Here is a 26,283-nt window from a genome sequence, read left to right on the forward strand (position 1 = left end):
GTCCCAGGATACACAGTTCTATCAACAGCCTCTCAGAATTGAGAACTCTCCAGAACAAGATCCACACTCTATGTTATGGTTCGTTACACACCTCAAATCTTTACGAATTCATGCCAACTAAACCTGCCACTCAACACTAACAGTCAAGATCCTAAACCAGCTGTCAATCGTCCTAACTACCACCGCATGAGGAATGGCAACAATTCTACAATAACGACAAAAACGTTTAAAGATCCTAGGCAAACTCCAGTGGCTCACATTCCATACGCTACCTCAAGGCCATCGCACCAGATAACCACGAACAATGGGGAAGAATGGAGAGTCAACGAAGACAAGTATAGGAACATCGAACTTCACCCTTACGGAGCAAAGCGTACACAAACTCCCAAATAAATTTCACCATTGGGACATAAGAACCATACATCACCGCCTGCAATAAGTCCATCACTCTCACACCTCACCTAGGGTATCGGAAGACTCGAAGAAGCAAACTCTCCTTATTTGATGACACAGGAAGAAAACCATACAACGACCACAGCAATCCATTGAAACGAGCTTAAAGCCACATACAATAAATCGATCACCAACTCCAGACAATAAAAGTTACAAACATCACTCACCAAGAACATGCCATAGAGATGATCAACAGACAGAGGCAAACGTTACAAAATGCACAAAATGCGGTTCGCTCAGCAGACACAATCTGGCCTCCTATTGGAACACCCAGCTAAACAAGCTGGAACACAAAATTGAAAGCCTATTTAATGGAGTAAACATTGCATATTCGATCATCAAGGAAACCTCACTAGCTTGCCAGGATATTAAGACACTCATTCAAATCACATTAACCCCTATAGCTAACAACCTCTCACTTTCAACATTTAGCTAAAGCACCCAACCTTGGCCATCCATTTTCTGGCCTCCGAGAGCACAGAACCATCTATTCACTAAAGACATTGAAACCTTGCTTCTATTCTACAACAACCCCGCATCTCCTTTCAATACAGAAGTTTTCTACATACACACCGTGGATGTCAAGAAAAGGCGAAAGCTCAGGGAAAAAAGAACACAAACCAGGAGAACTTAATTGAAGTCCCTCGTCCCTCTCAAATCTGACCACCAAATGCATGTTACTAAACTGCAGATCTGTGATCAAACATACCACAGACATTGCAGAAACTATAATTCACCATGAATTGGATATTCTTTCCCTGGCGGAAACATAGCTATGCAATGGTCCGCAACCCATGCTCGACTTGCTTGTTGCTCCAAACTACACAATCGAACACCTGGACCAACAACATCAACCAGAAGGCATAATCGCAATCATTCATGAGAACTCCCTTCAAGTCAAAACCTTCCCTGTAGACAATCTCACATCCTGAGAGTACATGGGTGCAGAAATCTACGCAGCAAAGAAATCTCTAGCTAAAGTACACCTATTTTATCACCCTCCAGGAGACAACCAGCTGTTCATTGAGCAGATAATAGAAACAATCACAATACATTCCATACTACACCTCAATGCGATTTTTCTTGGTGACGTTAACCTTACCTGGAATGACGAGGAAGATACACAGGTTGCTACACTTAAATAATTCCTTGTTCATCAAAACTTGACCCAATCTTGCACAAGCCCTACACAACAAAGGATCAACACTCGACCTAATCATATCCAGAGAAGGGGCATTGTCAATAGACTCAATAACACCCATCGACTGGTCTGATCATTACTCAATATTATTCCATCTAATTACACACTCACAGGCCACCAAAGGCAAGTAAACAAACAAAAATACTGGGTCAGAGACACCAAAAACATGGATAAGGTGACACGGACAGAATTGTGCAAAATATGTCTCACCCCTCCAACAACAAACCAGAATGTGTTCGAATTAACCAAACACTACAAATAAACAGTATCAAATATAATGGAGACAGCAGCCCCTCTGAGACTAAAGAAACAACAAATCAAACCATCCCAACCTTGGTACAATCAAAGCCTGAATGAGGGAAAGAGAAGTCTTAGACAAGCGGAACGAAGATAGAGACAAGAACTCTCAACATTACGTCTAAGCAAACTACGTGAACGACGAAACAGCTACAGAAAACGCATCTGGGAAGCCAAAGCATAGTACCTCAGAACCCAACTAGATTATGCAAAGAATCGCCCAAGACGACTGCTTGAAATTGTCAACCAACAAATAGGGGCAAACAATGTAATGAAGCTCAGAAATAACAGAGGAAAAATTTTAAGCATGCTCTTCATTTTTCAAGGAAAAGATCTTAGATATCAAAAAAGAAATTGCAACAGACAAGGATAGCTCACAAGACAATCTAGCCAATGATCGCCATCCCATCGATGACCCTACATGCCAGGCGGTGGAGGCAATGACAAACCATCCTTCCAAGACCAAAAATCAAGCTACCTGGAACAAGTTTAAAACACTAACAGAGGAAGAGGTTCACAAGGTCTTACTATCCATGAAACCAACTTCAAATTTCAATGACCCCCATTCCCTCCACAACACTAAAGGAACTAAGCGGCCTCTTTTCACCTATACTAACGAAGATTGTAAACTCATCGCTAAAACAAGGCAGTATCCCAGAATGCCTGAAGACTGGACAAGTGACACCCCTCTTGAAAAAAGTGGGTGCTGACCCTACAATCCTAAGAAACGTTCACACGGTGTCAAATATGCCCTTTCTAGCAAAATTGCTGGAAACGTGTGTGCACAACCAACTGAGGCAGCACATTGACCAATTCAACCTACTCAATAAATTTCAATGAGGACTTCAAACAGGACAACACTGAATCAGCCATTGTGCACATAATGGGCGACACAATTAAGATACTAGACAACTCGTGCCTACTCAGCCTCCTAGACCTCTCATTGGCGTTTGACACGGTCAATTACAATATCCTAATAAAATTACTAGAACACAGAATGGGGTTGTCTGGGAAAGTGCTTTCTTAGTTTGCTTTCTTCCTGCAGAATCGCTCACAACGCATCAAACTAGGCAACTCATTCTCTGAAGCCTCTCCAGTGAGGTGCAGAGTCCCTCAAGGGTCAACCATTTCACTCACTCTTTAACCTATATATATGGAACCACTAACTAAAATTCTCAATCAATCGAACAGTGCATACCACATGTACACAGACAAAACAACTATACTTAAAGATTTCCTCCCTAGACAGCGTCATTCAACTATAGAACACGCTAGTCAAAACGTAGTCCTCGCTCACTCAAAACCTCAAGCTGAACTCTCTGAGAACCAAATTCCTTCTTTTCTTCCAGCAAAACATTTCCACAATCATCCAAGATTTGCTAAACCACCTAGACGCCTTCAACTGCAAGGTTATCATTGACTCCACGAAATACCTTGGAATAACACTAGACAAGAATCTAAACATGTAAATTGATACTTGTATAGCGCACTACTCACCCGCAAGGGTCTCAAGGCGCTTGTACGAATACCGCTGTGGAACCCATCCTGGCTTTCCCTGTGAGGCATCCACTCCTGGGCACCCCCAAGGTGGAGGCCAGGCATCCTTAGCGTTGTGGGGGCCGTTGTGGAGATTAAGCAAGCTATTGCCCAGAGTTGCAGAGTGGGACTCCATGATTGGAATAGGCACCGAGGCGAGAATTATCAGGTCCGTGGAATTTTTGAGCCCAAGACCCGCCGAGGCGGGGAATTGAACCCTGGTCCCGGGCTAGACCTCTGCATCAGGGTCTGCCGCTCTAATCATTGAGCCACACTTCTCCACATGAGCATGAGCACTCACATCAGTGCTACCACGCGAGGCGCGACATTCCAACTCCGATTACTGAAGAAAATGAAACAATTTCTGCCACCTTCAAACAAGCAGTACAATCACTTGCGGTCTCCAGACTAGAATATGGCTTGGCGATCCAGTCAGGTCTACTCAAAGCGAAAACAGCTCCACTCAAATCGACTCTTAATGCTGCAGTGAGACTGGTAACAAGAACTAGACGCTTTGACCACATCACCCCTTAGCCTAGGTATCTAGACTGGCTGCCCCTCGAGGCAAGAACCCAACTGAAAATTGCCTGCTTCACACACAAAGCACTACATTTTAAGGAACCAAGTTACCTGGCAGAAAAGATTTGAATCTCTGGTTGCAGGCGCCACCTAAGAAGTGCCAACTCTCATGCTTAAACCTCCTAGATTCCGAAAACAAAAAAAACTTACAAACGCTACTTTTTCAAAAAAGAGGTGAGAAAGATCCTAATGAATAGATTCCTTGCATACACTCTCGGAGAGCACCTCCCCAGGGCGCAAGGCTCGTCACAACGGCAGCATTTTTCTAGATTGGTCAGAAGCATGTCGTTTACAGGAGAACCCTTTAAAACGCTGCTCCCCTGGGTACCTGGATCTGAATAGTTTCAGAGCAGCAGCAAAAATAACAACCATGAAAATAGTAGAGCAATGCAGACTAAGGCAATATTAATGGACTGATGGGTGTTTTATATACCTGTTGCAACAGCCTGTGGCTCTGTACTTTTGATGTACCTGTCTATACCCATCACTTTGTTAATTCAACCATATGTACAGCGCTCTGATACCCTTGGGTCATGTATGCGCTTTATAAAACATTTTAAATTAAATTATAATAAAAGTGGTCAGAGGCCACGACCCCTATCTCCACCACTCTGCAAACGTGCCTCCTGGCACACTACTAGTTGGGGTATAAAGTCCCCTTGGCTCTAGAAAGACTTTAGGGGCCAAGAAACCCTTCTGGTACCTCCTTTAAGTTCTACACAGCCGAATTCATGAGAGTTGGTCGGAGGCCCAGACGCATTTCTCCACCATTCTGCAAACGTGACTACTATGTTAAAAAACCTTTGAAATTCACAAAACAAAAAAGGTTACAAGGACGTTAAAGTTAGGAATTAGCATTTAAAAAACCTTAGAAATTCACTGAAAAAAACAAAGATTACAGGGACGTTATAGCTCGGGTAAGATTTTACCCATACAAAACCAGAGAAATTCAGCTGTTATAGTTACCCGAGTTAACTAGAACTTGCACCAACGCAATAAACTGCTTAGGATCTCACATATTACATCACTTATGACATGGTCAGTGACATCACTGATGACATCTCAAATGACATTACTGATGACATCACTGATGACATCAACCAGTGACTGTCTTTAAAAAGTTTGAGTGTTAAATATATATACTAAGGTGTATTGGTAAATCAGTGGGTGTATGAGTGACTGTATGGATGACTCAGTGGGTGCATGACTGACTACATAAGTGAGTGATTAGGCGTCTCAGTGACGGAATAGGTGAGTGACTGTGTGAAAATGAGTATCTATCAGTTGATGTCTAAGTGGTGTATGAGTGTTTTAGTGGGTACACGAATGGCTATATGGGTGATTGATCGGTTGTCTGACTACCTCTATGGTTGCCTGGGTGTCTGTGTGTGAGGAGGTATGCGACTGCCTGTATGGATTAGTGAGTGGGCGAGTCAGTGGCTGTATGAGGTACTGTGTGCATGTGAGAAGCTGTATGAGTGAGTCTGTATGGCTGTGTCTGTGAATAAGTGCATGTGTCGGTATGGGTGAAAGGCAGTATAGGTGAGTGACGGGGTAGTGACTGGGGTGAATTAGAATGGCTATATGGATGTGTGTGCGCTTCTGTCACTAACTGTATAGGTGAGTATGTGTTACTAATATATGAGTAAGTGGGTGTGTGTGTGTAACTGGGTAAGTGGCTGTGTGATTGACTATGTGTGAGTATCTAGGTGCTTGAGTAGTTCTATGGTTGACTCACTCAGTGCGTGAGTGCTTGTATGGGTGTCTGAGTGGATGTGTCAATGGCTGCATTAGTGAGTGGGTGGGTGTATGAGTGAGCAAGTGTGTGTGTGTGTGTGTGTGTGTAGATTTGAATCAGTAAGTGGGTATGTAAGTATAAAGGATTATATACAGGTGTGAGAGAGTGCGTCAGATATGCTGTGGATGATGTCATCACTGATGTCATCATTTAAGTCACTGACCAGGTCATGAGTGATGTAATATGTGAGGTCATAAGCAGTGCATTGCGGGGACGCGAGTTGTGGTTAACTCTGGTTACTAGAACAGCCCAGTAACCTTTGCTTCTTTTAGAGAATACACATACATATATATATATACACACACACACACACACACACACACACACACACACACACACACACCCCTCAGCCAAAGTCACAAGTCCGGTCTTGCCCGGAGCGTTCCACAAAATACTTTCTCTTAGCCCTCCTTCTGGCCAGCATGGAGTCCCTCCTCATTTTCCGTTTTAGCAATGCCATGCCCCCCATCCACAGGATCTGAGAATAGAAGGCACAGATATGGTTCTTGTAAAACACCAGTAATGGGACCATACAGTTCTCTCCAGGAGTTTTATATTTGGAGGTGTCTGTCCTCCATCGTTTAGTTTGAAGCGGAGATCGTGATACTGGTACTGTTGGAGCATGGTCAGAGATTCCCAAATTCCTGTATGGAACAGTGGGAGGTATCTTGTAGCAAAGATCTTGACAGCAGGGAATAAATCAACTCTGGAACCTATTCCATGCTCAAAGGTGTCGTTCTAATACTACAGAAGGGCCAGTTTCCATGGGACAGTCGGGCTTTAGTATCACAGATCTCTCTCAGCATTCCCTTCTACCGCTTCTGGTATCTGGCTTGCATGATATGTTAAGGAGGCTTCTGAACAGACGTTCCAGCTTCCTACCACAATGATACAATATCCACTGAATTCTGCAATCTGGACAGCCTAGAAAGTAAATCAGTTTGGGTGCTGTTTGAGGTGCTGATGGGAACTAAAACTGAATTGTGGCCAAAAGTGTCAATTTTTGCATTAGCGTTTCTATCTTCCATGTCTCTCCAAGTCTTGAGAATTTTAACAGGCAATGACTTGGGCAAGAGAAAGGCAACCCCATACTTCTGCCTCAGCTGCACGTTATCTGTTGAATGTGATGCAGAGGAAGAAGAGCTGGTAGGTATCAGTCGCTATCAGCCCATTGCCTGAGAGATAATGTCTCAGGGGTGAGTAAAGGAATTGAACAAGAGAGTAAAGAATATGGAGATGTCAATGCGCTTTGAGCACTTTGGCAGGTAGGCAGTGCTTCTAGTTCCTGTGCTTACTCATCAATGAAACAGGGAATATTGTACAGGCAAGTGAAGTTCGAGACCATGATGTTTGTTAATGACCTAATGTACTTTTTTTTTTTAACAAACAATAAATATTTACTTAGTAGCTAGATTTAGAATTAACTTTTCTTATTGAGTTGTCGATACAAAAGTTATTGTGCAAATTCGTTCAAATGACCTGAAAGAAGAGAAACCTTTATGCTCACTGGCACAAAATCAATGAAGGTACATCAAAGCTCTCCAAAGAGACCATTTTGCTTATCGATATATTTGAAACCGGTCTTGAAATTCTTTTCCTTCAATTTCAAAACACAAGAACAAATTGTGGAAGGCAGCAAGTCTTCATAGTTCAGCTATAACCATATAGAATTTCATAGTGCTACAATTATACGGCTAAGCACCTGCGCTACCTATGCCCAAACTTCACCTGTCACTAACTCATTGGCACACCTGATAAGCGCATCGTCTGCTTAACATAGGACCGGCAAATTAATGCAACTATGCCATTCTTTCTCTGGGATGTCAATCTAAAAATGCAATGGCTCAATATTGGAGTACTCACCAAGTGGGTTGCATCAGAAACCGTCCCGTTGTGGTAGCCCCTTTGACAAAAGCTCTTCAGCAGCTCGAGGCCTGTACCGAAAAACCGATAAAGAAGAAAAATGTCCATAAGGTGAAAGGACGCTAACCTCATCATTAACCTTAAAACGGCAAACTGGACTGACCCTCTAAAACTATATTTTACAGTGCACAATATGTCTGCTCCTTAGATTAGCAGAGAAGACATAGACCAACAGCAATGGCTTTTTGAACTTATATCTCCCATCATGCTAGAAACTATTTTCCAATTTTTGTACTGCGTTCTACACTATGCAATGGCTGCCTTCTGATTTGGCCACCAATACCCTATGGTAGTTATTTTTCAGCTTGCAGCAAAAAAATCTCTGCAATTCTCACCCGTCGTCTGTTTAGTCCCTCAAGCACCACCTAAGCTTCAGAAGGCAATTCCAAAAATGGAACCTTTCACAGTAAGGCTGTGCTCAGCAGAAGTCAGCTCCTTTTAACACAGCATTCATTCATTGCCAAGGGTCATTCACTGGAGGAACAGACGCCAAGGAAATATCTTGCCCCGAGAGCTAGCGACCTAGCTGCTGGGTAGTACTGCTAACAATACAGCAAGCAGTTTCCCCAAAGGATCCCCATACCACATTAACTAAAAATGAATATGAAAAAATGTGTGAAGGATTGTGGACGGCTAACACTGTAATGTAACTCAAACTGGATAAACGTAGTGGGACCAGCTCACCTTTCTCCTTGTGATCCCTATATTTCTGCTCCCACTGGTTGAGGAGAATATTCAAGTATCTTGGCTGCTCAAAGAACCGAAGGTACCGTCCTGAGATGGGGGTAGGGAACACACGTTCAAACTGGCCACGACGCAAGTACTCATCCTCAGTTTCCACCAAAGTTCGGATATCATCAGGGGTTAAGGTGTCCAGGATCGAGGAGTAGAAATCCTAAAGGCAGCAGAAGAAACAGCAAGGTTAGTCATACAAGCACAAATATTCCTTTAAAAGTCTGCACTGTGAAGACCTACCAACCAGTTCGCACCTTTCAATTTATTTTATGGCTATAAAACTATTATTATTCAAGCTGTAACCTGTAACAATTTAATGGTGGTAGGCAGGGGTAGACTAAATCGTGGACAGTAGAAAAGATGGCTCTTCTCACCCCCCCCCCCCCACCCGCCCCCCCTCCGCACGATGTGTTGAGTGGGACAGCATGCAGTACAACATCTCCATTTCTACACAGTTTACCTATTTATTGTGCATCTGTGGTGCACTGTTGATTGATTTTTCTTCAGTTATGAAACGTAGATGTACATCTCATGCCTAAGCAACTGAAAAAGGTCTTCTTGTGCAAACCACTTCGCCATCTGTCGTTTTTATTGGTTATTTCAAACAAATTAACCAAATGGTATTTGTAGACTGCACAGCTACTTTGCATAGTGCCCCAGCGCTAAAGGTTCATCGACCACTGATCCAAAGGAGTGAATTAAAAGGCAGAATTGATCAACCATGTTTTGGGCTCCATTTAAAGGAGCCTTCATCTTCAGTGGCAGGCAGGTAGAGGAAGGGCATACCAGCCAGAGGCTGCAAGAACAGGGAGAGAGGTGCCTCCCCATTTCTTCCTTTTGATTTTTGGCAAAATAAGCAAGATAGCATTCGAGGAGAGCAAAGTTCTTACTGAATGCAACTGTATGAGTCTTTTGGCCAGGTAGCCAGGACCTGACCTATAAAAGGCTCTATGGGCCAAAACAAGGTACTTGAAATGAACTATCCCCCGAACTGGCAACCAATGCCATTCCTTAAAGTGTACATGAATTGGGTTACTTTTCCGGATATTTAGGAGGAGCCAGGCTGTGGCATTCTGCACCAGTTGGAGTCTCTTAAGTTGGTACAGAAGAGCTGGGCCAACATTCACGGCCCCAAGAAAGGGGAGGGATGCTGAAGACTCGAATTTCAGTTTTGCTGGTATTGCACTGGAGATTACGCCATCGCAGCCACTGAAATATGGACGACAGACACGCTTCAAATCTGTTCTGTGCATTGGAAATATTACTGTTCCAGGTAAGAAGGATCTGCGCATCGTCAGCATAGGATACCACCTGTACGCCAAAGGATTCCACAAGGACTGCCAATAAACAACGCTGGACTTGGGTCTGAGCCCCAAGAACACCAGATTTTAGAGGTTTGAAATTAGATGCAAAAGGTGACATCCATACTGACTGACATCTGTGTGAAGGAAACGAGCCAAACCAGTCCCCCATGTCCCTCAGATGTTGCATGAGGATAAGGTGAGAAACAGTTTCAAACGCTGCTGATAGATCTAGAAGCAATAAGGCAACTTACTTCCTCTTGTCTCCTGCCAGCATGATGTCGGAGACCTCCACCGCAGTAGATTCAGTGCTGTATCCTGAACGGAAGCCTGATTGCGATGGCTGCAGCAACTAGTTCCGAGTACAAATACTTGGATAATTGAGCAATGATCAGTTTCTCAAGAATCTTTGAGAAAGCCGGCAGAAGTGAAATAAGCCTGTAGTTGGCCAGGATAGTCTTATTGGTGGAATCTTCCTTAATTTATCTCCGTCATATAAGCAGTCCTCTAGAAAAGCCTTATGAAGAGATTGCACAGGGAAAAGCTTATAAAGGCTTGGATACAGGAGTTGGCTTGTGATTAAAAGAGAGCCATGGAAACTTCTGTCTTAGATTGTGTATAACAAACTTCAGCCCCCCAAAGATGCTGAAGTACAATTTGGAATTACAGCACAGTTCTCAGCATAGCCCTTGACTACCAACTCTCTAGACAATCGTTCTGCTGCCCCTGGATCCTGTGACTTGATACCTACGCTCACTGACTTTCCAAGCAAGGCTAAAATGAACCAATCTGATTTTCAACCAACGCAAGTAAACATATTCCTACATTTGGTCGTATAATGTAGAGGTCGTTGCATGACAAGGGACAGCTCTGAGTTGAGCACTCCGTTCTTGAACAAAGTGGTGGTTCGCAGATCACAATTTTGAATCCTGGCAAAGCAGAACGATTTTCATCCTCCTTAAAGTCAGTAAACAAAGTAGTTTGATGTGCTACAAAAAAAGCTGCAATTCTTGTTACTATCTGTGTTAGTCCCTTATTTAAAGTCACCAAAAGTAATTTCTATATAAGTTTGCAATTGGAATGCTTGAGATAAGTCTTAACTGAGACTATTCAGGGGTAAGGCTTAGAGTGTCAACTGGTCAGAACACTTTAATGAGGTCTTGGTTAAAGATGGCTGGTTGACCAGGGTGTCCATCAAACAGACACATTTGAGAGACCAGGTTCCTCTTTCCAAGACAGAGATTACTAGTGGAACTTTACACCCCAAGATATTTCTTGCTCACATTTCGAGCTAAACTGTCACATCAAAATTAAATGAAGGTTACAGATGGAACTGGTTGGCCCTAAATAAGAAAGTGATGGGAAACCCAGATCCATGGAAGCACCTTCGGCCTGACATCCATAAATGCACATGCATCATCCCCATATTCTACCTGCAAACAGATACTATTATGGTTGTCATTTAATGCTCAGGTTACTCCATACCTCATCTGGTGTCTTCTGACTTAGGTAGTAAGCTCGTTTCATCTTTTCTTCTGTGTAAAGGTCGGGGGTCATTCTGGATTTCTCCTTTCCTGGATTGTTCAGGCTGCGCGGGATAAAGGGAAAGGATAAGTCAATTAATGCTCTATGAGGACACATGCAACAACAGTTCATTCTCAAATCAACATCGTGTTCACGGGAAGCTCAATGCCTCAGGTAAGCCTTCCATTAAGCGTCACCCTTCAGTAAAGACCAGGCTACCACCGGAAAGCTTGATTACGAAATGAGTCAAGCACATTCCAATTGCGTATATTCTGACATCAGTACAGTAACAAAATGGTCAAGTAGTATAAAATAAATAGAATACACACAGTAAATCACATCCACAGTACTGAGGTTTTAGAGTCCAATAAATTGGAAATCCAATTTATTTTACAGTGCAATTAATGTTTTGGTTGTGGCAACGCAGTTGCTCAATACTCCTATACTGGTACGAATATTTACACTATTTGGTGCTCACGGTAAGGTAACGGGAAAAGGAGTGCTAGTGAGTATTGTGGAGTTGTGAGGGTAGTAAACAAGGACAGGGCAGTGTGACATATATCCATCACATTTGCTTGGTGATGCTGATCCGGCCTTATCAAAAGTCAGTTGTTCCACATATATTACATAGCTTTACATGGACACTTAATAAATTACAGTTTTCCTCGCTTGTAATCAAATAGTTGTCGACGTTTCGACCCCTATATGTTTAACTAGGTGAGTCCAGCCTTAGGGTGGGGTCTTCATCAGGACTGTGATAGAGCACCTAATTGGGCATCCAGCGTGTGCCTAGTTGCTGGGGAATTGAGAGAAGGTGTGGGCTCACAGCTCTCACATTCTGACATCAGCATATGTTAAAACTTGGAAAGCATCATATTTCAGTAAAGTGGGCATGGGTCTTGCCAGAGAAAGGGCCCTACCGGCCTTGCTTCTAAGTCCTCAAGCTACATAAACATCCCTATAGTTCCATGGAACAGTTTGTGTACATTACATCCACAAACTCTGAAAGCATACTGAAAAACAAGCACTACAAAAGAATAACATGCTAAATCTATACATTATTACACATAAATTGTATTAGTGCTCACTTTGCCACTGGATTCATTCTAGCCTGGCTGATGAGGGGGTGTTACCCCGAAACCGGTCCCAGAATGCTTGTTTCCGGTCCAGGGAAGACCTGGCTTGGCAGTTTGGACTGGACTGTTCCCATGACGCACAGGGTCAAGACTGGTTTGCATATGGCTGGCTCTGAACTGAGGTGGCGAAGTGAGCTAAAGAACGATGATGGATTCAACCCAGATCTGTGACTGGGGGTGAGTGTCTGATACGTTTCAGCACTCCGTCCATCATCTCCTTGTGTTTGCTTTAGGGAGTGTGAAAAGGGCCAAACTAGACTCTCAAACTCAACCATTGGATAATCGGGGGGGAATCAGAGAGGGTAATCTATATAATGAATCTGGAGTATCACATCCATCTATAACTGTGCACACTGAAAACTGCCAATAGTCAATCAAACCCTTGCTATTCACTAATACGAGCTAATCTAAACCACACAAAGCAGAGTATTACCAAACATTACTTTGTGCATAGCCGACCTTACTGCACCACCAAACACTGTTCCTCCAATTATTCCTAGGACAACCCCCTCATTACTATACTTAAGCTGTTCGAACATACCACCAAAAATATTCTTTAAAGGCAGGCCCATCCAAAACCCTAAATATGGCCTATTCATACGAGTCACAAATACTAAAATCATGTCTCTAGCACACAGCTTCACATATTAATAGCCGAGATGATCTACTGCATAAAAAGCAATGTACCCTGCTTTGTTCATTCCACAAGCGCATTGTATGGCTGAAACAGTATAATGGCCCACACAAAACTTACCAAGAGCCAATTCAATCTACCAACTGAACTAACAGACAAGTACCCCCTTGAGGAAAGGGACCCTTTTTATCACGGTCACCCCCACTTTTTGAATAATATCTCATGCAATTTTGACAGAAGTGCACTGGGTTCCTGCTAACCAGGTCCCGGTGCCAGTTCTCTTTCCCTAAACCTGTACAATTGTTCCCCAATTGGCAATACCTTTAGCACCCTCTGTAAGTACCTAGTAAATGGTACCGCTGGTACCTGGTGTACGAAAGAGGATCCCTAAGGGCTACAGCATGCATTGTGCCACTCTAAGAGACCCCTCAGCACCAACATACAAACTGTGATTGCAGGCTGCGTGCCCTGATGCAGAGAAAAGTGAAGACATGACATAGCAGACAATGCGTGCAGTTTAGGTAAGTCACCCCCTACAGCAGGCCTTCCAGCCCTAAGGCAGGGTGCACTATACCCTATGTGTGGAAAAACCTGCATGAGCAGACATGCCCCTGTGATGTCTTAGATATCGATTCTTAGATATTACAAGCGAACGGGGAAGCCATTCAGAGTACACATGCTGGACACTAATAAATAGGAGTTCTCCAGCTACATGATGGTTTCAGAGAAATTTGCTAAAAAACATCTCATATTAATAAACTCACACTGATTCTAGTGATAGATTTAGTAATACATGCACCCAGAGGGCACCCTTAGTGGTGCTCCCTGAAAACCTACCGGCAAGTTGTGTGCTGGCTGACAGGTGCAAACCAGCCTGCCGCCACAGACAGGTTTCTAAAACCCTGCATGTAAGAGCCCATGTTCCGAGGGCAGAAACAATGCCTGTTCCGGGCAGAGTTGCTGTCACCTCCTCCAAGCAGGATGGCTAAGTGATCAGCATATCAAGGCGGGAGGCTACAGAGGCCTCTGCCTCCTTTGATGTGAGACCCCAGGCTTCCACAGATAGGGGATATGCCACCCCCTTCCCTGGGCTCATTTGACATCAGGACAGATGAGAAAATTAGCTAGTCAGGAGGCGTGTCCCCCTCTCAGGCTAGTACCATCCCTAAGGTGGGCTACCTGAAGTGGACACGACTTTTGTCAGAATTAGGCTGGGTCAGAGTTATGCCCACTTTCCACAGGAAGTCACCATTTAGAGGGTGTAGACAACCTAAAGGTAAGTAGCCCATTGGCTACTACCGGTCACTACTGTAACACCCCTAAATGGAGTATTAGGCGGCAACCCTGACACCAGGAACTACAATTCATGGCTCAAGAAGAGAATGACACAGAGAGCCGCAAGAAAAGGCGAAGACTGGTGTGGACTTTTGGCATCAAACCTTGCCTGCCACACTGAGTCTTGAAAATTGGATCCACCAACTCGTCCTGCAGCTGAACTCTTGCCAAGAACCCTGATGGGGTGCCAGCAGTTAGCAAATTGACTGCAATCTCCCTTGGAGTAGAGGAGATAGTCCCCTGCAGTCCACAGGCACTGAAACGCAAAGTCCGTTCTACCGAGTTGCCGCTCTCCAGTCAGCATGACAAAGCAGGTCCCCAGGCAGAAGACTGTGTAATCCTAAAGGTCAGATATGTCCACCACCAAGTAAGAGAACAGCAGAACCAATCAGAGCCAAACAGGACCAATACCTAGGGTACCAGACTCCTTGCAACAAACAAAGCCCGTGACAGTCCAGTCAGGACTCCAAAACAGTGCTGCTGTCAAGGGACTTCAACACCTCAGAGACCTACTTCCAGAGTGGTCGGGCTGTCCTGATTTGGGCAACTACGGCCTGCAAGACAGACTACCCCACAGCTCCAGGACGCACAAAGCCGAGCTGACCATTTTGCTTTGCACCCGATCCGCCCAGCCCAGGTACAGACGAACAGGCTGCGCTACTTTTTCCCCCGGAGCCTTGTGGCCTGAGCACCCCTTTGTGAGCTCCCTGAGTTGTCCTGAAGTCCCCCTCTGCAGCCTGTTTCTAGGTGGCCCCCCTCTCTTTGTCGCCATAGTGTGCACAGCAACCAACGCGAACAGCACCTCTGCACCCGGACACCCAAGGGCAGGTAACAACTGCTGGTAGTATTTTGGCCTTGGCCCCTATGACGCTAATTCACAAAGAGGGCCCCCAGAAATTGAACTCAAATAACAGTATGCTATAATTTACTTTTCTCCCATAGGAAAGCATTTTCCGTAATAGTGCATTTAAGTAACTGTTTTACTCACCTGCACAATTCACTATTTAAAAAAGAGCTTACTTGCTATCAAAGTTCTTTGCATCAACATTTATATAAAAATAAGACTTATTTTTCCAAATAGGTTTCGGATTTATTATTGAGTTTGTCTCATTTATTGCCTGTGTGTGTGTCAACAAATGCTTAGCACTACCCTTTGATACGCATAACTACTCTCCCACACTACTACAAAAGAGAGCCTTTGGGATAGGATTCGTGCCTCTGTAAAACCAATCGGGGTTTGCCTTACACAGTGTACCTGATGTATAAAGAGCCAGCTTCCTACACCCCGCCTTCTCATATGGAGATGTGGGGAGTTGGGTATAACGATAAGACACACATACATACATATATATATATATATATATATATATATATATATATATATATATATATATATAGTCTAACCATCTCCTGGCTATTAATTAATGCAACTGACTATCCTCTTAATAAATCACAGACGTGCGCTTCTCAGTCAGATACAATTACCTATATAAGTGTTCTGTATAGAACAGGTCGTGGCCTCAGCACTAGCATAATTATCATTAATAGCTCCTACTATAAGTCTTCTCCTAATATGATGGAATATGCTAATTGTCAGGACAGGAGTGTCAGTCCCATGGACCTCCAGTGCTATATTTCGGAGGAGTTAGAGAGCTCCTGGCCCTCCATAGAAAGTCAATGGCTTTCAGATAAAAAGTGAGTGAATCTTTGAATTTAGAAGATTTTGATCCAGACCGATCGGTTGGAGGAAAGGAAACAGAGAATGGTGCACATATACACAGTAGAGGATGTGTCTAAGCTAGTGCACAAACTTGTGCATGGCACCGACTGTGAAAAGCTGCATCAAACAGCGAAGGGAACAGTTTTTGGTGTCACCTCTAAATGGTGCAGGACCCACAGACAGAGAGAGAGAGGCTGCCAAGGCTGAGGAGCGCACGAAATCTAGCCAATATGGGTTAAATTCCTGCCAGTATACCAGGAGAGGTGAAGTAAAACTACTAAGATCAATTAAGACAAGACAAATTAGCACATACTGTGAAACAAGTGCTTATCCAAAGTAGATATCTCTGCATTACTGTAGGAAAGGAGGATCTGCTTCCATGGTTACCTCCACTTTTTGCTGGTGTCAGTATGTTTTTTTTTACTGGTCTGGCTGGGATCCTGCTAATCAGGACCCCCAGCCACTGTGCTTCCTCCCTACATTTGTCATGGTAGGTTCTTTGGTACCACCACAATTGGCTACTGGTGTACCCATGTAAGTCCCTAGTATATGGTACTAAGGTACCCAGGGCACCTAGGTCTCCCATGGGCTGCAGCATGTATTGTGCTACCCATGAGAGGCCACTCAAACTGTGACGACAGGCCTGCCTTGGCAGCCTGTCTCAGCTGGTGATAGCACCACTCACCACAGATATACCTTTCCTTATATCCAAGGTCACTACACTTAAACCTATAAGTCACCCCTTACGCAGGCCTTTCAATCCTGAAGGCAGGGTGCTGGGTTATAACTGTGAGGGTGCCTTGCATGAGCCTGATACCCCCTACAAATCCCGGAGTCTATTCTCTGGGCTTTGTAAGTGTGGTCAGCCATTTTGATACATATATTGGCCATCATTACGCGAAGGCTAATTATATATTAGCTGTGCCGAACCTTGGCATGCTTGGTATCAAATATGTTGGAATCATACCCCAACATCGTTTTCGGTGTTGGAGGTATGATTCCATGCACTGGGGAAGCTCCTCCAGGAAACCCCTAGTATTCCCGTTAACAGACTTCCAGAGTCTGACAGGAAACTAGGGCTGCTGCCGACCCCAGACTTGATTCTGCCCTCCTGCTGCTGAGCGGAGCTCGAGCAGGGGACGGTAGAACAAAGGGGATTCCTGTCACAGGGAGGTGTGACCACTTACCAGACAAGACTTGCGCCACCAGACTGCTTTGAACGGCATGTCCGGTGTATACTCAGTTCCGGGAGCCTTGGCTCTGGGCTCTAGCGCGCAACTGGACAAAGGACAAGGGAGTATCCTCCACTCTGTTCTTCCCCTCCTCTGGGATGGATCCATGAGTCTTCCTAACCCCTTGCCTAGAGTGGGTCCGCCGAATTATCATGGGACAAGACCCAAGCCTAAAACCACGTCACTCTTCCACTGTCTGGACACTTGGACTTTGCTGGAACAGAGACAGCATCAAGGAAGACTCCTGCTGCTCTTGGTCTTGCTGTTCTGCAAGTCTTCTTCGCCGTCATCTGAGTTTCATCCAGGATCTTTTAACAAACCTGTGGGCATCAAGGAAACCCGAAGTAATCTCCCTTGGAGTGAAGGAGTCACTCCCCTGCATCTGCCGGCAACGCAACAAATCTGACCGGATAGCTGCTCCTGACGTCCCACGGATTTTGAAAGGCTCACCAACACAGGTGGTGGTTCTGCAACTCCCTCGAGGCCTGACCTGTCCTCTCTGCAATTCTGAGGCCAGTATCGCTCGTTGGAACCGCTGGGACCAAAACCCTGTGCACCGCATCGAATTGCCGTTGCCAAGGCTTGTTGGCTCTGCACTCCAGAGATAATCGTGCTAAATGAAGCTCTAGCCTCTCTTCCTGTCAAGATCTTCGTCCCCACCGCATCCTCTACACCTTTGGCCTTCATCTTTGGTGAACTGCTCGAGGTCCTCTTGAGACTCCTTTGGCCTGTGGGTCTTCTCCTGCGTCAGTGGTCTCCACTGCTTGCCCTGGGCCTACTCTGACTCTCAGGCACGTGGCGAGTCCCTTGGACCTTGCTGTTCCCAACGTTGCACCTTCATTGTTTTCCATATTTGTTGCTGCTGCCAAGGCTTGATGGTGCTCCTGCCGGACATGACCCACTGGTCCTAGACTTCAGACGTGGGGCAGCTCGTGAATGAATATATGATGTTATTTTGCATGCGTTAATAACGCATGCCATAACAACGAGGTTGTTACAACGACCACGTTATTTCGCATACCGTTACAACGCAAGTCGGAATAACGACTTGCTTTTAGGGGGCGCTGGATGTTGGAATTTACTATTCCAACTCCAGTCTTTGCAGACACTAGAGAAGGTGTTGGATTTTAAATCCAACACCTTCTGCCCCCTAACGTAAGTCGCTGCTCCGACTTGCGTTGTAACGGGTATGCGAAATAACGCTGTCGTTATTAACGACCGCGTTATGGCATGCGTTGTTTAGCATGCGAACTAAACGCTGTTTACCCTCGTGAACGGCTTCCTCAGCATCGCCTGGTCCCCACACCTGCAACGACAAGGTCACCGTCATCACTCCTGCGTCTTTCATCACCGGTGGTCATTGCTCTTCCGTGCCTCCTGGTCACCTACGAGTGGCATAGACTGTTCCCTCTGCTTACAGGTTCTCTTCAAGAATCCACCCTTGGTTTCCACCGGACTCTTGCACAGTCTTCACCAGCGGCATCTTTTCTGAAGTACTCCATTGTGGTCTACGGCGATTTCCGACACCACTTCGCACCGTTGCACACTGCTTCCCTGGTGTAGGTATCCTGGTTTTTGGGGCGTCCAAGGGTGGGACGGCTCTCAAACCTTCTGTCTTCCACAAGGTTTCTTCAGGGTCCACTGGGACTGCAACTGCAACTTTCCTGTTGACTTCGGAGTACGCGGCTGTGTTTCTAATTCTGCACAGACCCTCCGTGGAGTTCCTGGGTACTTACCATGGGTGGTTCCTTGTGCCCCCCCAGCTCTTCAGAGTCGGCTGGTCCAAGCTATTCCCATTGCGGGTACCCTGCGGCTGGCTGTTTTCCTGCATGTGGCAGAGTAAAAAATGAACCACTTGCGATTGTTGGTGCCTGGAAGAGGAGGTGCCCAGTCTCTGTCTCACGGCTGATTGACCACCAAATGTCATGCAGTCTCAGCCTCCATGACATGACGTCACGTCTCTTTCCAAAACCCTATCAAAGGATATATTATGAATGTGTCCCAAAAACCAGTTACTCACCATATCTATGAAATACCATTCAAGTACTTATCTGCCTGTCCATATTAATTTCTTATTGTAGGCATGTCTTGGTCGGGGTCTGTCCTTTTTGCACAACAGCGTGTGACTTGTTCTGTAAGGCTCTGGGAGCTGCTCATGTAGCTCCTCCATACCATTGACTTAATTGACTTCCATGGTATCTGGCTTTCTCTTAGGAACAGTGTTAAGTCTCAAGCTGAAGGCTGCTGCACTGGTGGCAACTTGCCTGCCTACAACATTACTCTCCATATCTCCTAGTTGCACCAACATAATTTGGGTCCCCAGAACTCTCCCTAGCAGGCAAGGCTTTACGTGGGAGGGTCCCTCTGAGTCTAAGCCCATGCAATAATAAAAAACGGACGATGAGACTGGTCCCTAGAGAGCCCTTGATGTATTTAACGTTACAGGTAAAATAGATGATCGATTTACGAACAAATCACTGTAAAAACAATCAATCAATCAGGGGTTTGTGGAGCGCAGCTACTCACCTGCGAGGGTCTCAAGGCGTGGGGGGTGCTGTGGTCATCTGAAGAGCCAGGTCTTGAGGTCTCTCCTGAACTGGATCAGTGTCGGACTTTGCCGGAGGTGCAGGGGGAGGTCGTTCCAGGTCTTGGCTGCTAGGTAGAAGGACCTTCCCTCTGTTCTGGTCTTGCAGATGCGTGGTATGGTGCCATGAGAGAGGTCGGCTGATCAGAGGTTGATTTGTGTACGTGGAATGAAGCAGTTGTTTATATCTACTGGGCCGTTGTTGTGGAGGGACTTGTGTGCATGAGGAGCTTGAAGGTTATTCTACTTTTGATGGGGAGCCAGAGTGGAGGTTGCGGAGGTATTGGGTGATGCGGTTGCGGTGGGGGATGACTAGGATCAGTCTGGCTGCGGCGTTCTGGCTAGTCTGGAGCTTTCAAGGGAGTTTTGTTGATTCCGGCGTAGAGGGCTTTGCCGTAGTCGATTCTGCTAGTGAGCAGGGCTTGAGTGACAGTTTTTCTGGATTCGGAGGGGATCCATTTTCTGGAATGAGCGGAGGGTGTTGAAGCAGGCAGAGGAAACGGCGCTGATCTGGTGGTTCATTGTGAGTGATGAGTCTAGTATGATGCTGAGGTTACGTGCCTGGTCTGTCGGGGCGTTTGACGGTGAGGGGTCACCAGGTGTCATTCCATGCGGAGGATGAGAACTTCTGTTTTCTCTGAGTTGAGTTTCAGGCAGCTGTGGTTGCTGTGGAATCCGGTGTGGGAGGAGTCCAGGATGTTATCGGCTTCGATGAAATTTGCTATCTGTATGTTGACGGCCTTTTTGATGACTTTGGCTGCATATGGAAGTAGTGAGATGGGCCTGAAGTTCTTGAGGTCTGTGGATGGTTTCTTCAGGAGAGGATTTACTTTGGTGTGTTATCAGTTGTCGAAGACTTTGGCGGTCTTGGGGGAGCAGTTGCTGGTCCAGCGTAGTTCAGGTGCGATGGCCGTGGTGGCTATGTGGAAGATGTGGAGGGGACAGGGGTCTAAGGGTGCTCCGGAGTGGATGCTCTTCATGATCTTTAATGTGTCTTTTGCCGTGAGTGTGGTGCACGTGGGTATGGTCTGTTGGGTGGCATCGCTGTGGGTGGGGGTTGAGGCAATGCAGAGGTTTTGTTTGTCGAAGTTGTAGTAATATTGAGGTGAAAAAAGGTGCTAAGTCTGTTGCAGAGGTCTTGGGAGGGTGGGGATGTCTGTAGTTTTGCTGCTGGGTTTGGAAAATTCCTGGATGATGGAGAAAAGTTCTTGGGAGTTGTGGGCGTTGGTGAAGATTCTGTCTTGGAGGAAGTTCTTTGTGGTTTTGATGAGTTGGTGGTGGGCTGTGGTGGCTGTTCTGTAGACGGTGCATGTTTCTGGTGTTTCTGTTCCTCCATGTCTGAGTCGTCAGGACCACTTGGATTCTTGGAGTGCAGGGGTGAACCAATTTGCTTTCTTGATGTGTTTACCTGTGGCTTTCTTGAGGGGAGCGAGTGTGTCTGCGCAGCTGGTGATCCAGAGGTAGTACAGGTCAGCGATGTTGTTCCTGTTTACATTCGCATGTTTCTCTTACTCTTGCAATGAATACGATTATTTTCTTATTCTAAGAAGCAGTGATTCTGTAGTTTGTTCAGTGCAGCATAATACTTTTGAAAAGAGTCACCACCAGGTCAGCTCATGTTGTGGGCAGGTCATTAAAGTGGGTCACATTTGAGGGCTCCGAAGTGGAGGCTGAATGCACTGCGCGTTTCTCACAGTGCTTTTAAGTAGGGCATACAGTGTTCAGGATACCTGTCATTCATTGGCCTCTCTACAGAGAAATAGTGAGAATGTTCTAATATCGAATGTGATTCTGTGCACAAACATGTGAGGAAGGTACACAGATGTCAGAATCTTGACCAGGAGAAAGTCAGGTGAGCAGGAATATGGGGGTGGGGGTAGTGAACTGAAGTAGATGCAAGGACGTACATGCAGATGTGAGAAAAGAGGGTGCTGAAGTGGAAATAGATGTGGTTTAAGATACTGAGATATGCAGATGAAGGGCTTTAAATGAACAAGTTACGACGCTGCCCTCGCGCTATGACGTCAATTCTGTACATGACTATCCGCGCCAGGAACACAGAGCCATGCAAGACGCTGACCACTGGTGCACAAAACTAGGGCCCTGAAAGCATGTCCTTAACCCTAGAAATCAGTTCGCAGAACGGGGAGGATGGGTGGGGCAGTAAGGAATCTATAACTAACCTACGTTTCTTACAGATATATAGTTACCGAAGGTAAGTAACTTGTTCATCTGAAAGAAACTGTTAGTTCTAGTTTCCCTACCTTAGAATAAATACCCCAGCAATACCAACCCCGGAGATGGGTCTGCGAACCAAGATCACACCAGAAAGTCCTGGAGAACAGAACAGCCGAAGAAGCCGCCTCTCCGGACTTGGCTGTTCAGGCAGTAGTGTCTCGTAAACGTGTGCAGCAGTGCCCACGTAGCTGCCTGACAGATGTCATTTAAGGGGACTCCCCGTCCCAAAGCAGTAGTAGTTGCTATTGCCCTGGTAGAATGGGCATGCAGCCCCAGTGGAGGCTCCTTCTTAGCCAAAGATTAACAGGCTTTGATGCACAGGACGACCCACCTGGAGATGGCCAGTTTGTGCACGGTCCGACCTTTCTTAGCGCCCACATTACCAACAAAGAGCTGGTCGTCCACCCAAAATTGTTTGGTGCGATCCAAATGGAAGGAGAGCGCACGTTTTGGATCCAGACGGAGGAGCCTCTCCCTCTTTTGAAGGATGCGAAGGCGGAAAGAAGGTGGGCAAAATGATGTTTTGGCCAATATGAAAAGAAGTGACCACCTTTGGAAGAAAGGAAGGTCGAGTTCTGAGGATGACCTTGTCCAGATGGACAGCCAGAAAGGGAGGCCTGGAAGACAGAGCCTGTAGCTCACTCACCCTGCATGCAGAGGTGATGGCCACCAAAAAAGCAGTTTTAAGAGTTAAGAGTCCGAGAGGAAAGTTATGTAGCGGTTCATAAGATAGGTTAGTACCAAGTTCAAGTCCCACTGACGCATTACGAAGGGAACAGGAATAAACAGATGAGTAATGCCCTTAAGAAAATAATTAACAACAGGGGACTTGAAAAGAGAAGGCTGATCAGGAAGCCTAAGAAAGGCTGAAATGGCCGAGAGGTAGCCCTTTAAAGTGCCCAGAGCAGAGCCCTGCTGCTGGGCCAAAGAAAGGAGGAACAAGAGAACCTTGGCAAGAGGGGCAGAAAGGGGATCCGCAGATTTTGCTGTGCACCATGCCACAAATGTATTCCATCTGCAGGCGTATACCGTCTTAGTGGAGGGACGCCTGGCTGCCAAGATTACATCACAGACTTCAGGAGGCAATCCAAATGACGTCAACTGCTGCCGCTCAATCTACACGCAAGGAGGTGGAGGCTTGACAGGTTCGGGTGGAGGACCGTCCCCTGCTGCTGCGACAGAAGATCCTCCTGAACAAGTAGTTTGATCGGGGGATCGATGGCCATGTTGAGCAGCTCAGGATACCAGACTCTTTGTGCCCAGTCAGGAGTCACAAGAATGACTAGAGCCCGGTCGCGCTTGATCTTCTTCAGCACTCTGGGCAGAAGTGGTATAGGCAGAAAGGCGTAGAGAAGACCGCAACTCCACTCGCAACGAAAAGTGTCGCCTAGCGAGTGTCGCCTTGGAAATTCCAACGCGCAGAACTTCTGGCACTGCGAATTCTCTTTGGTGACAAATAGATCTAACCAAGGCTCTCCCCACTGTTGAGAGACCTTGCACCACCTCCGAGTGAAGACACCCGAATATCCCAGACTCGCAGTTCGGGAGGATAAACCCAAAACTGGGTTGAGTCCAGAACCGCTCCTGTGAAGGGGAGCTTCTGAGAGGGAGTCAGGTGTGACTTCGACACATTGATGGAGAACGCCAGAGAATGCAGGAGGTCAGCCGTAGTCTGGAGGTGGGAGACGACTGCCTGGGGTGAGCCCGCCTTCAACAACCAGTCGTCGAGATAGGGGGAAGACTGGCACCCCTGATCTGCGTAGATGAGCTGCGACCACCGCCATCACTTTCGTGAACAGCCGAGGGGAGCTGGTAAGGCCAAAGGGGAGCACGGTAAACAAAGTGCTCGTGGCCTACCGTGAACCGCACGTAACGCCGGTGAAAATAAGCGTCCTGCAAGTCCAACGCTACGATCCAGTCTCCAGGGTCGAAGGAAGACAGGGCCAGAGCCAGGGTCAACATTTTGAACTTCTGCTTCCGGAGGAAGCTGTTGATGTCCCGGAGATCCAAGATAGGACGCAGGTCCTTGTCCTTTTTGGGCACCAGAAAGTAGTGGGAATAGCAACCATGACCTACTTCTGGGGCAGGTACACGCTCAATGGCTCCCTTGGCCAAGAGAGCCGTAACTTCCTGTTGGAGAAGGGCCAGATGATCCCCCGACATGCGATGGTACGGGGGTGGCATGGCTGGAGGGATAGTCTCGAAGGGGAGGGAGTAGCCCCTTCGGACTATCTGCAAAACCCACCTGTCCGACGTGATGGTGCACCAGTGGGGGAGGTGATGGCAAATCCTGCTGCCCACTGGCGTTTGATGGACCTGAAAGATCGGACTAGGAAGGTTTGGAGGCTGCTGCAGAGGGGACGGTGGTGGACTGGCTCGCCCGCTGGCCCTCAGAACCACGTCGGCAGTTCCCACGTCCCCGGACGCGCTTAGGTTGAACAACTTGCACTGGCCTGTGGCTCTGAAAGGAACATGTTGGGGTACACCTGCAGTGGCCACGAAATGGGTGAAAAGCAGACCGTGCAGGGAGCATGGTGGAGAGGCCCAAGGACTTGGCCTTGTCGCCGAACAGGCGACGGCCATCAATGGGGCATGTCCATCAAGGTGTTCTGGACATCCCAAGAAAAGCCAGTCGTTCTCAACCAGGCATGACGGCGAAGCACCAGCGACGTTGAAATGGTCCTACCCAGTGAGTCGGCAGTGTCCAGTCCACCGCGGATGGCGAACTTAGCTGCTCCTCTCCCCTCGGAAACAGCATGGGAGAGCACAGCCTGGGCCTCCTCCGGACACTGAGGCAGCACTTGCGCCATGGTATCCCACACGGAGTGGGAATAACGGCCCAAGAGGCATGTAGTGTTTACGTCTGCAGCCCTAAACTGGAGGAAGAAAACAACTTGTTCCCAAACTGATCCAGCTTCTTGGATTCCCTGTCCGGTGGTGCGTAGGGAATGCGCTTTGGGACGCTGAGGCTTGGACTACCAAGCTCTCGGGGAGGGGTGTAGGGAGAGGAAAGTGGGGCCACCCGGGGCCGTGCGGTGGCGTCGGGCAACCATCCTATCCACAGGAACCCCTATGGTGAGCCTGGACCAGGTGCCCAAAAAGGATGTCGGTGAGGGCTTCATTAAACGGCAGCAGGGGCTGAGAAGAGCTCGCTGCCGGTTGAAGCACCTCTGTCAGGAGGTTAGTCCTGACTGCCACAGCAGGTAGCTCGAGGTGTAGGGCCTCTGCCGCCCTACGCAATCACTGCGTAAGACGCTCCCTCCTCTGTAGCCACGGTAGGAGGAGACAACATGCCATGGTCTGGTGAAGTGTCCAGGCCACTGGCATCCCCCAGTTCCTCTGTCCAGTCCGGATCGTATTCCAACTGAGGAGTAAGAGGGTCCTCAGCCCCCTCCTAGTCTTCCTCACCCTCCTCTGGCTGCCAAACTGACTGAAAATGGCCAGGGTGGAATGCAGGCACAAAAGTACCCACATGGGCCAGAGCCACATCATGTTTGAAGCCGGGGTCGATGCCGGCTGGAGGTCCAGCCAGCTGCAGACGTGGCGCCGGTGGTGGTGTTACGACGTCGACTGGCACCGATCTGGATCCAGGCCTGGATCCAAGGGGGCCCTGCGAAGCTGAGGCCGGAGCCGCCAGCGTTGAAGGCCTGGGGTCCCCAGCCAAGTCTGCAGGACCCGAAGGTGCACCAGCAGAGTCAAGCCGCCCAAAGATGGCATGCATCGCTTTGTAAAATTGACGAAGCTGGGCAGGGGTCGCTCCCGGTCCTGGGAAGGCCAGAGTCGACCCTGAAGACTCCGCACGCGGAGGTGGCACCACCTGCACCCTTCATCGCATCGGCCGAAGGACGAGGGGAAGTTGTAGAGTGTTGATGCTTCTTCTGCTTTGACTTACCTAACCCAGAGTGCGAAGACTTTGACGAGGAAGGATGATGGCTCCGCGATCAATCCCGTGACATCCCACGCGACCGGGACCTCGAACGCGGAGCCGACTGCCGGGCCTCGAGGAGCTTTCGGGACCACTTCCGCAAAGACTTCGGGGCCATGGCTCGGCAGTCAA

The 26,283-nt window shown here is 47.0% G+C and overlaps 1 protein-coding gene across 7 annotated transcripts in view; it reads right to left on the bottom strand.

The window, feature by feature from the left end:
* TTLL4 (tubulin tyrosine ligase like 4) overlaps positions 1–26,283 on the bottom strand; it is a 525,559-nt gene that overhangs the window by 48,339 nt on the left and 450,937 nt on the right. For all 7 annotated transcript variants that reach the window (XM_085650094.1, XM_085650089.1, XM_085650090.1 and 4 more), the window contains 3 exons: positions 11,309–11,411; positions 8,472–8,682; positions 7,728–7,798 (listed from right to left, as the gene is read on the bottom strand). In XM_085650094.1, the coding sequence (XP_085506220.1) occupies positions 7,728–7,798; positions 8,472–8,682; positions 11,309–11,411 (385 nt within the window). The remainder of the gene's footprint in view (positions 1–7,727; positions 7,799–8,471; positions 8,683–11,308; positions 11,412–26,283) is intronic.

The sequence above is a fragment of the Triturus cristatus genome, chromosome 3_2 (genome assembly GCF_964204655.1).
Source record: "Triturus cristatus chromosome 3_2, aTriCri1.1, whole genome shotgun sequence".
Classification (NCBI taxonomy): domain Eukaryota; kingdom Metazoa; phylum Chordata; class Amphibia; order Caudata; family Salamandridae; genus Triturus; species Triturus cristatus.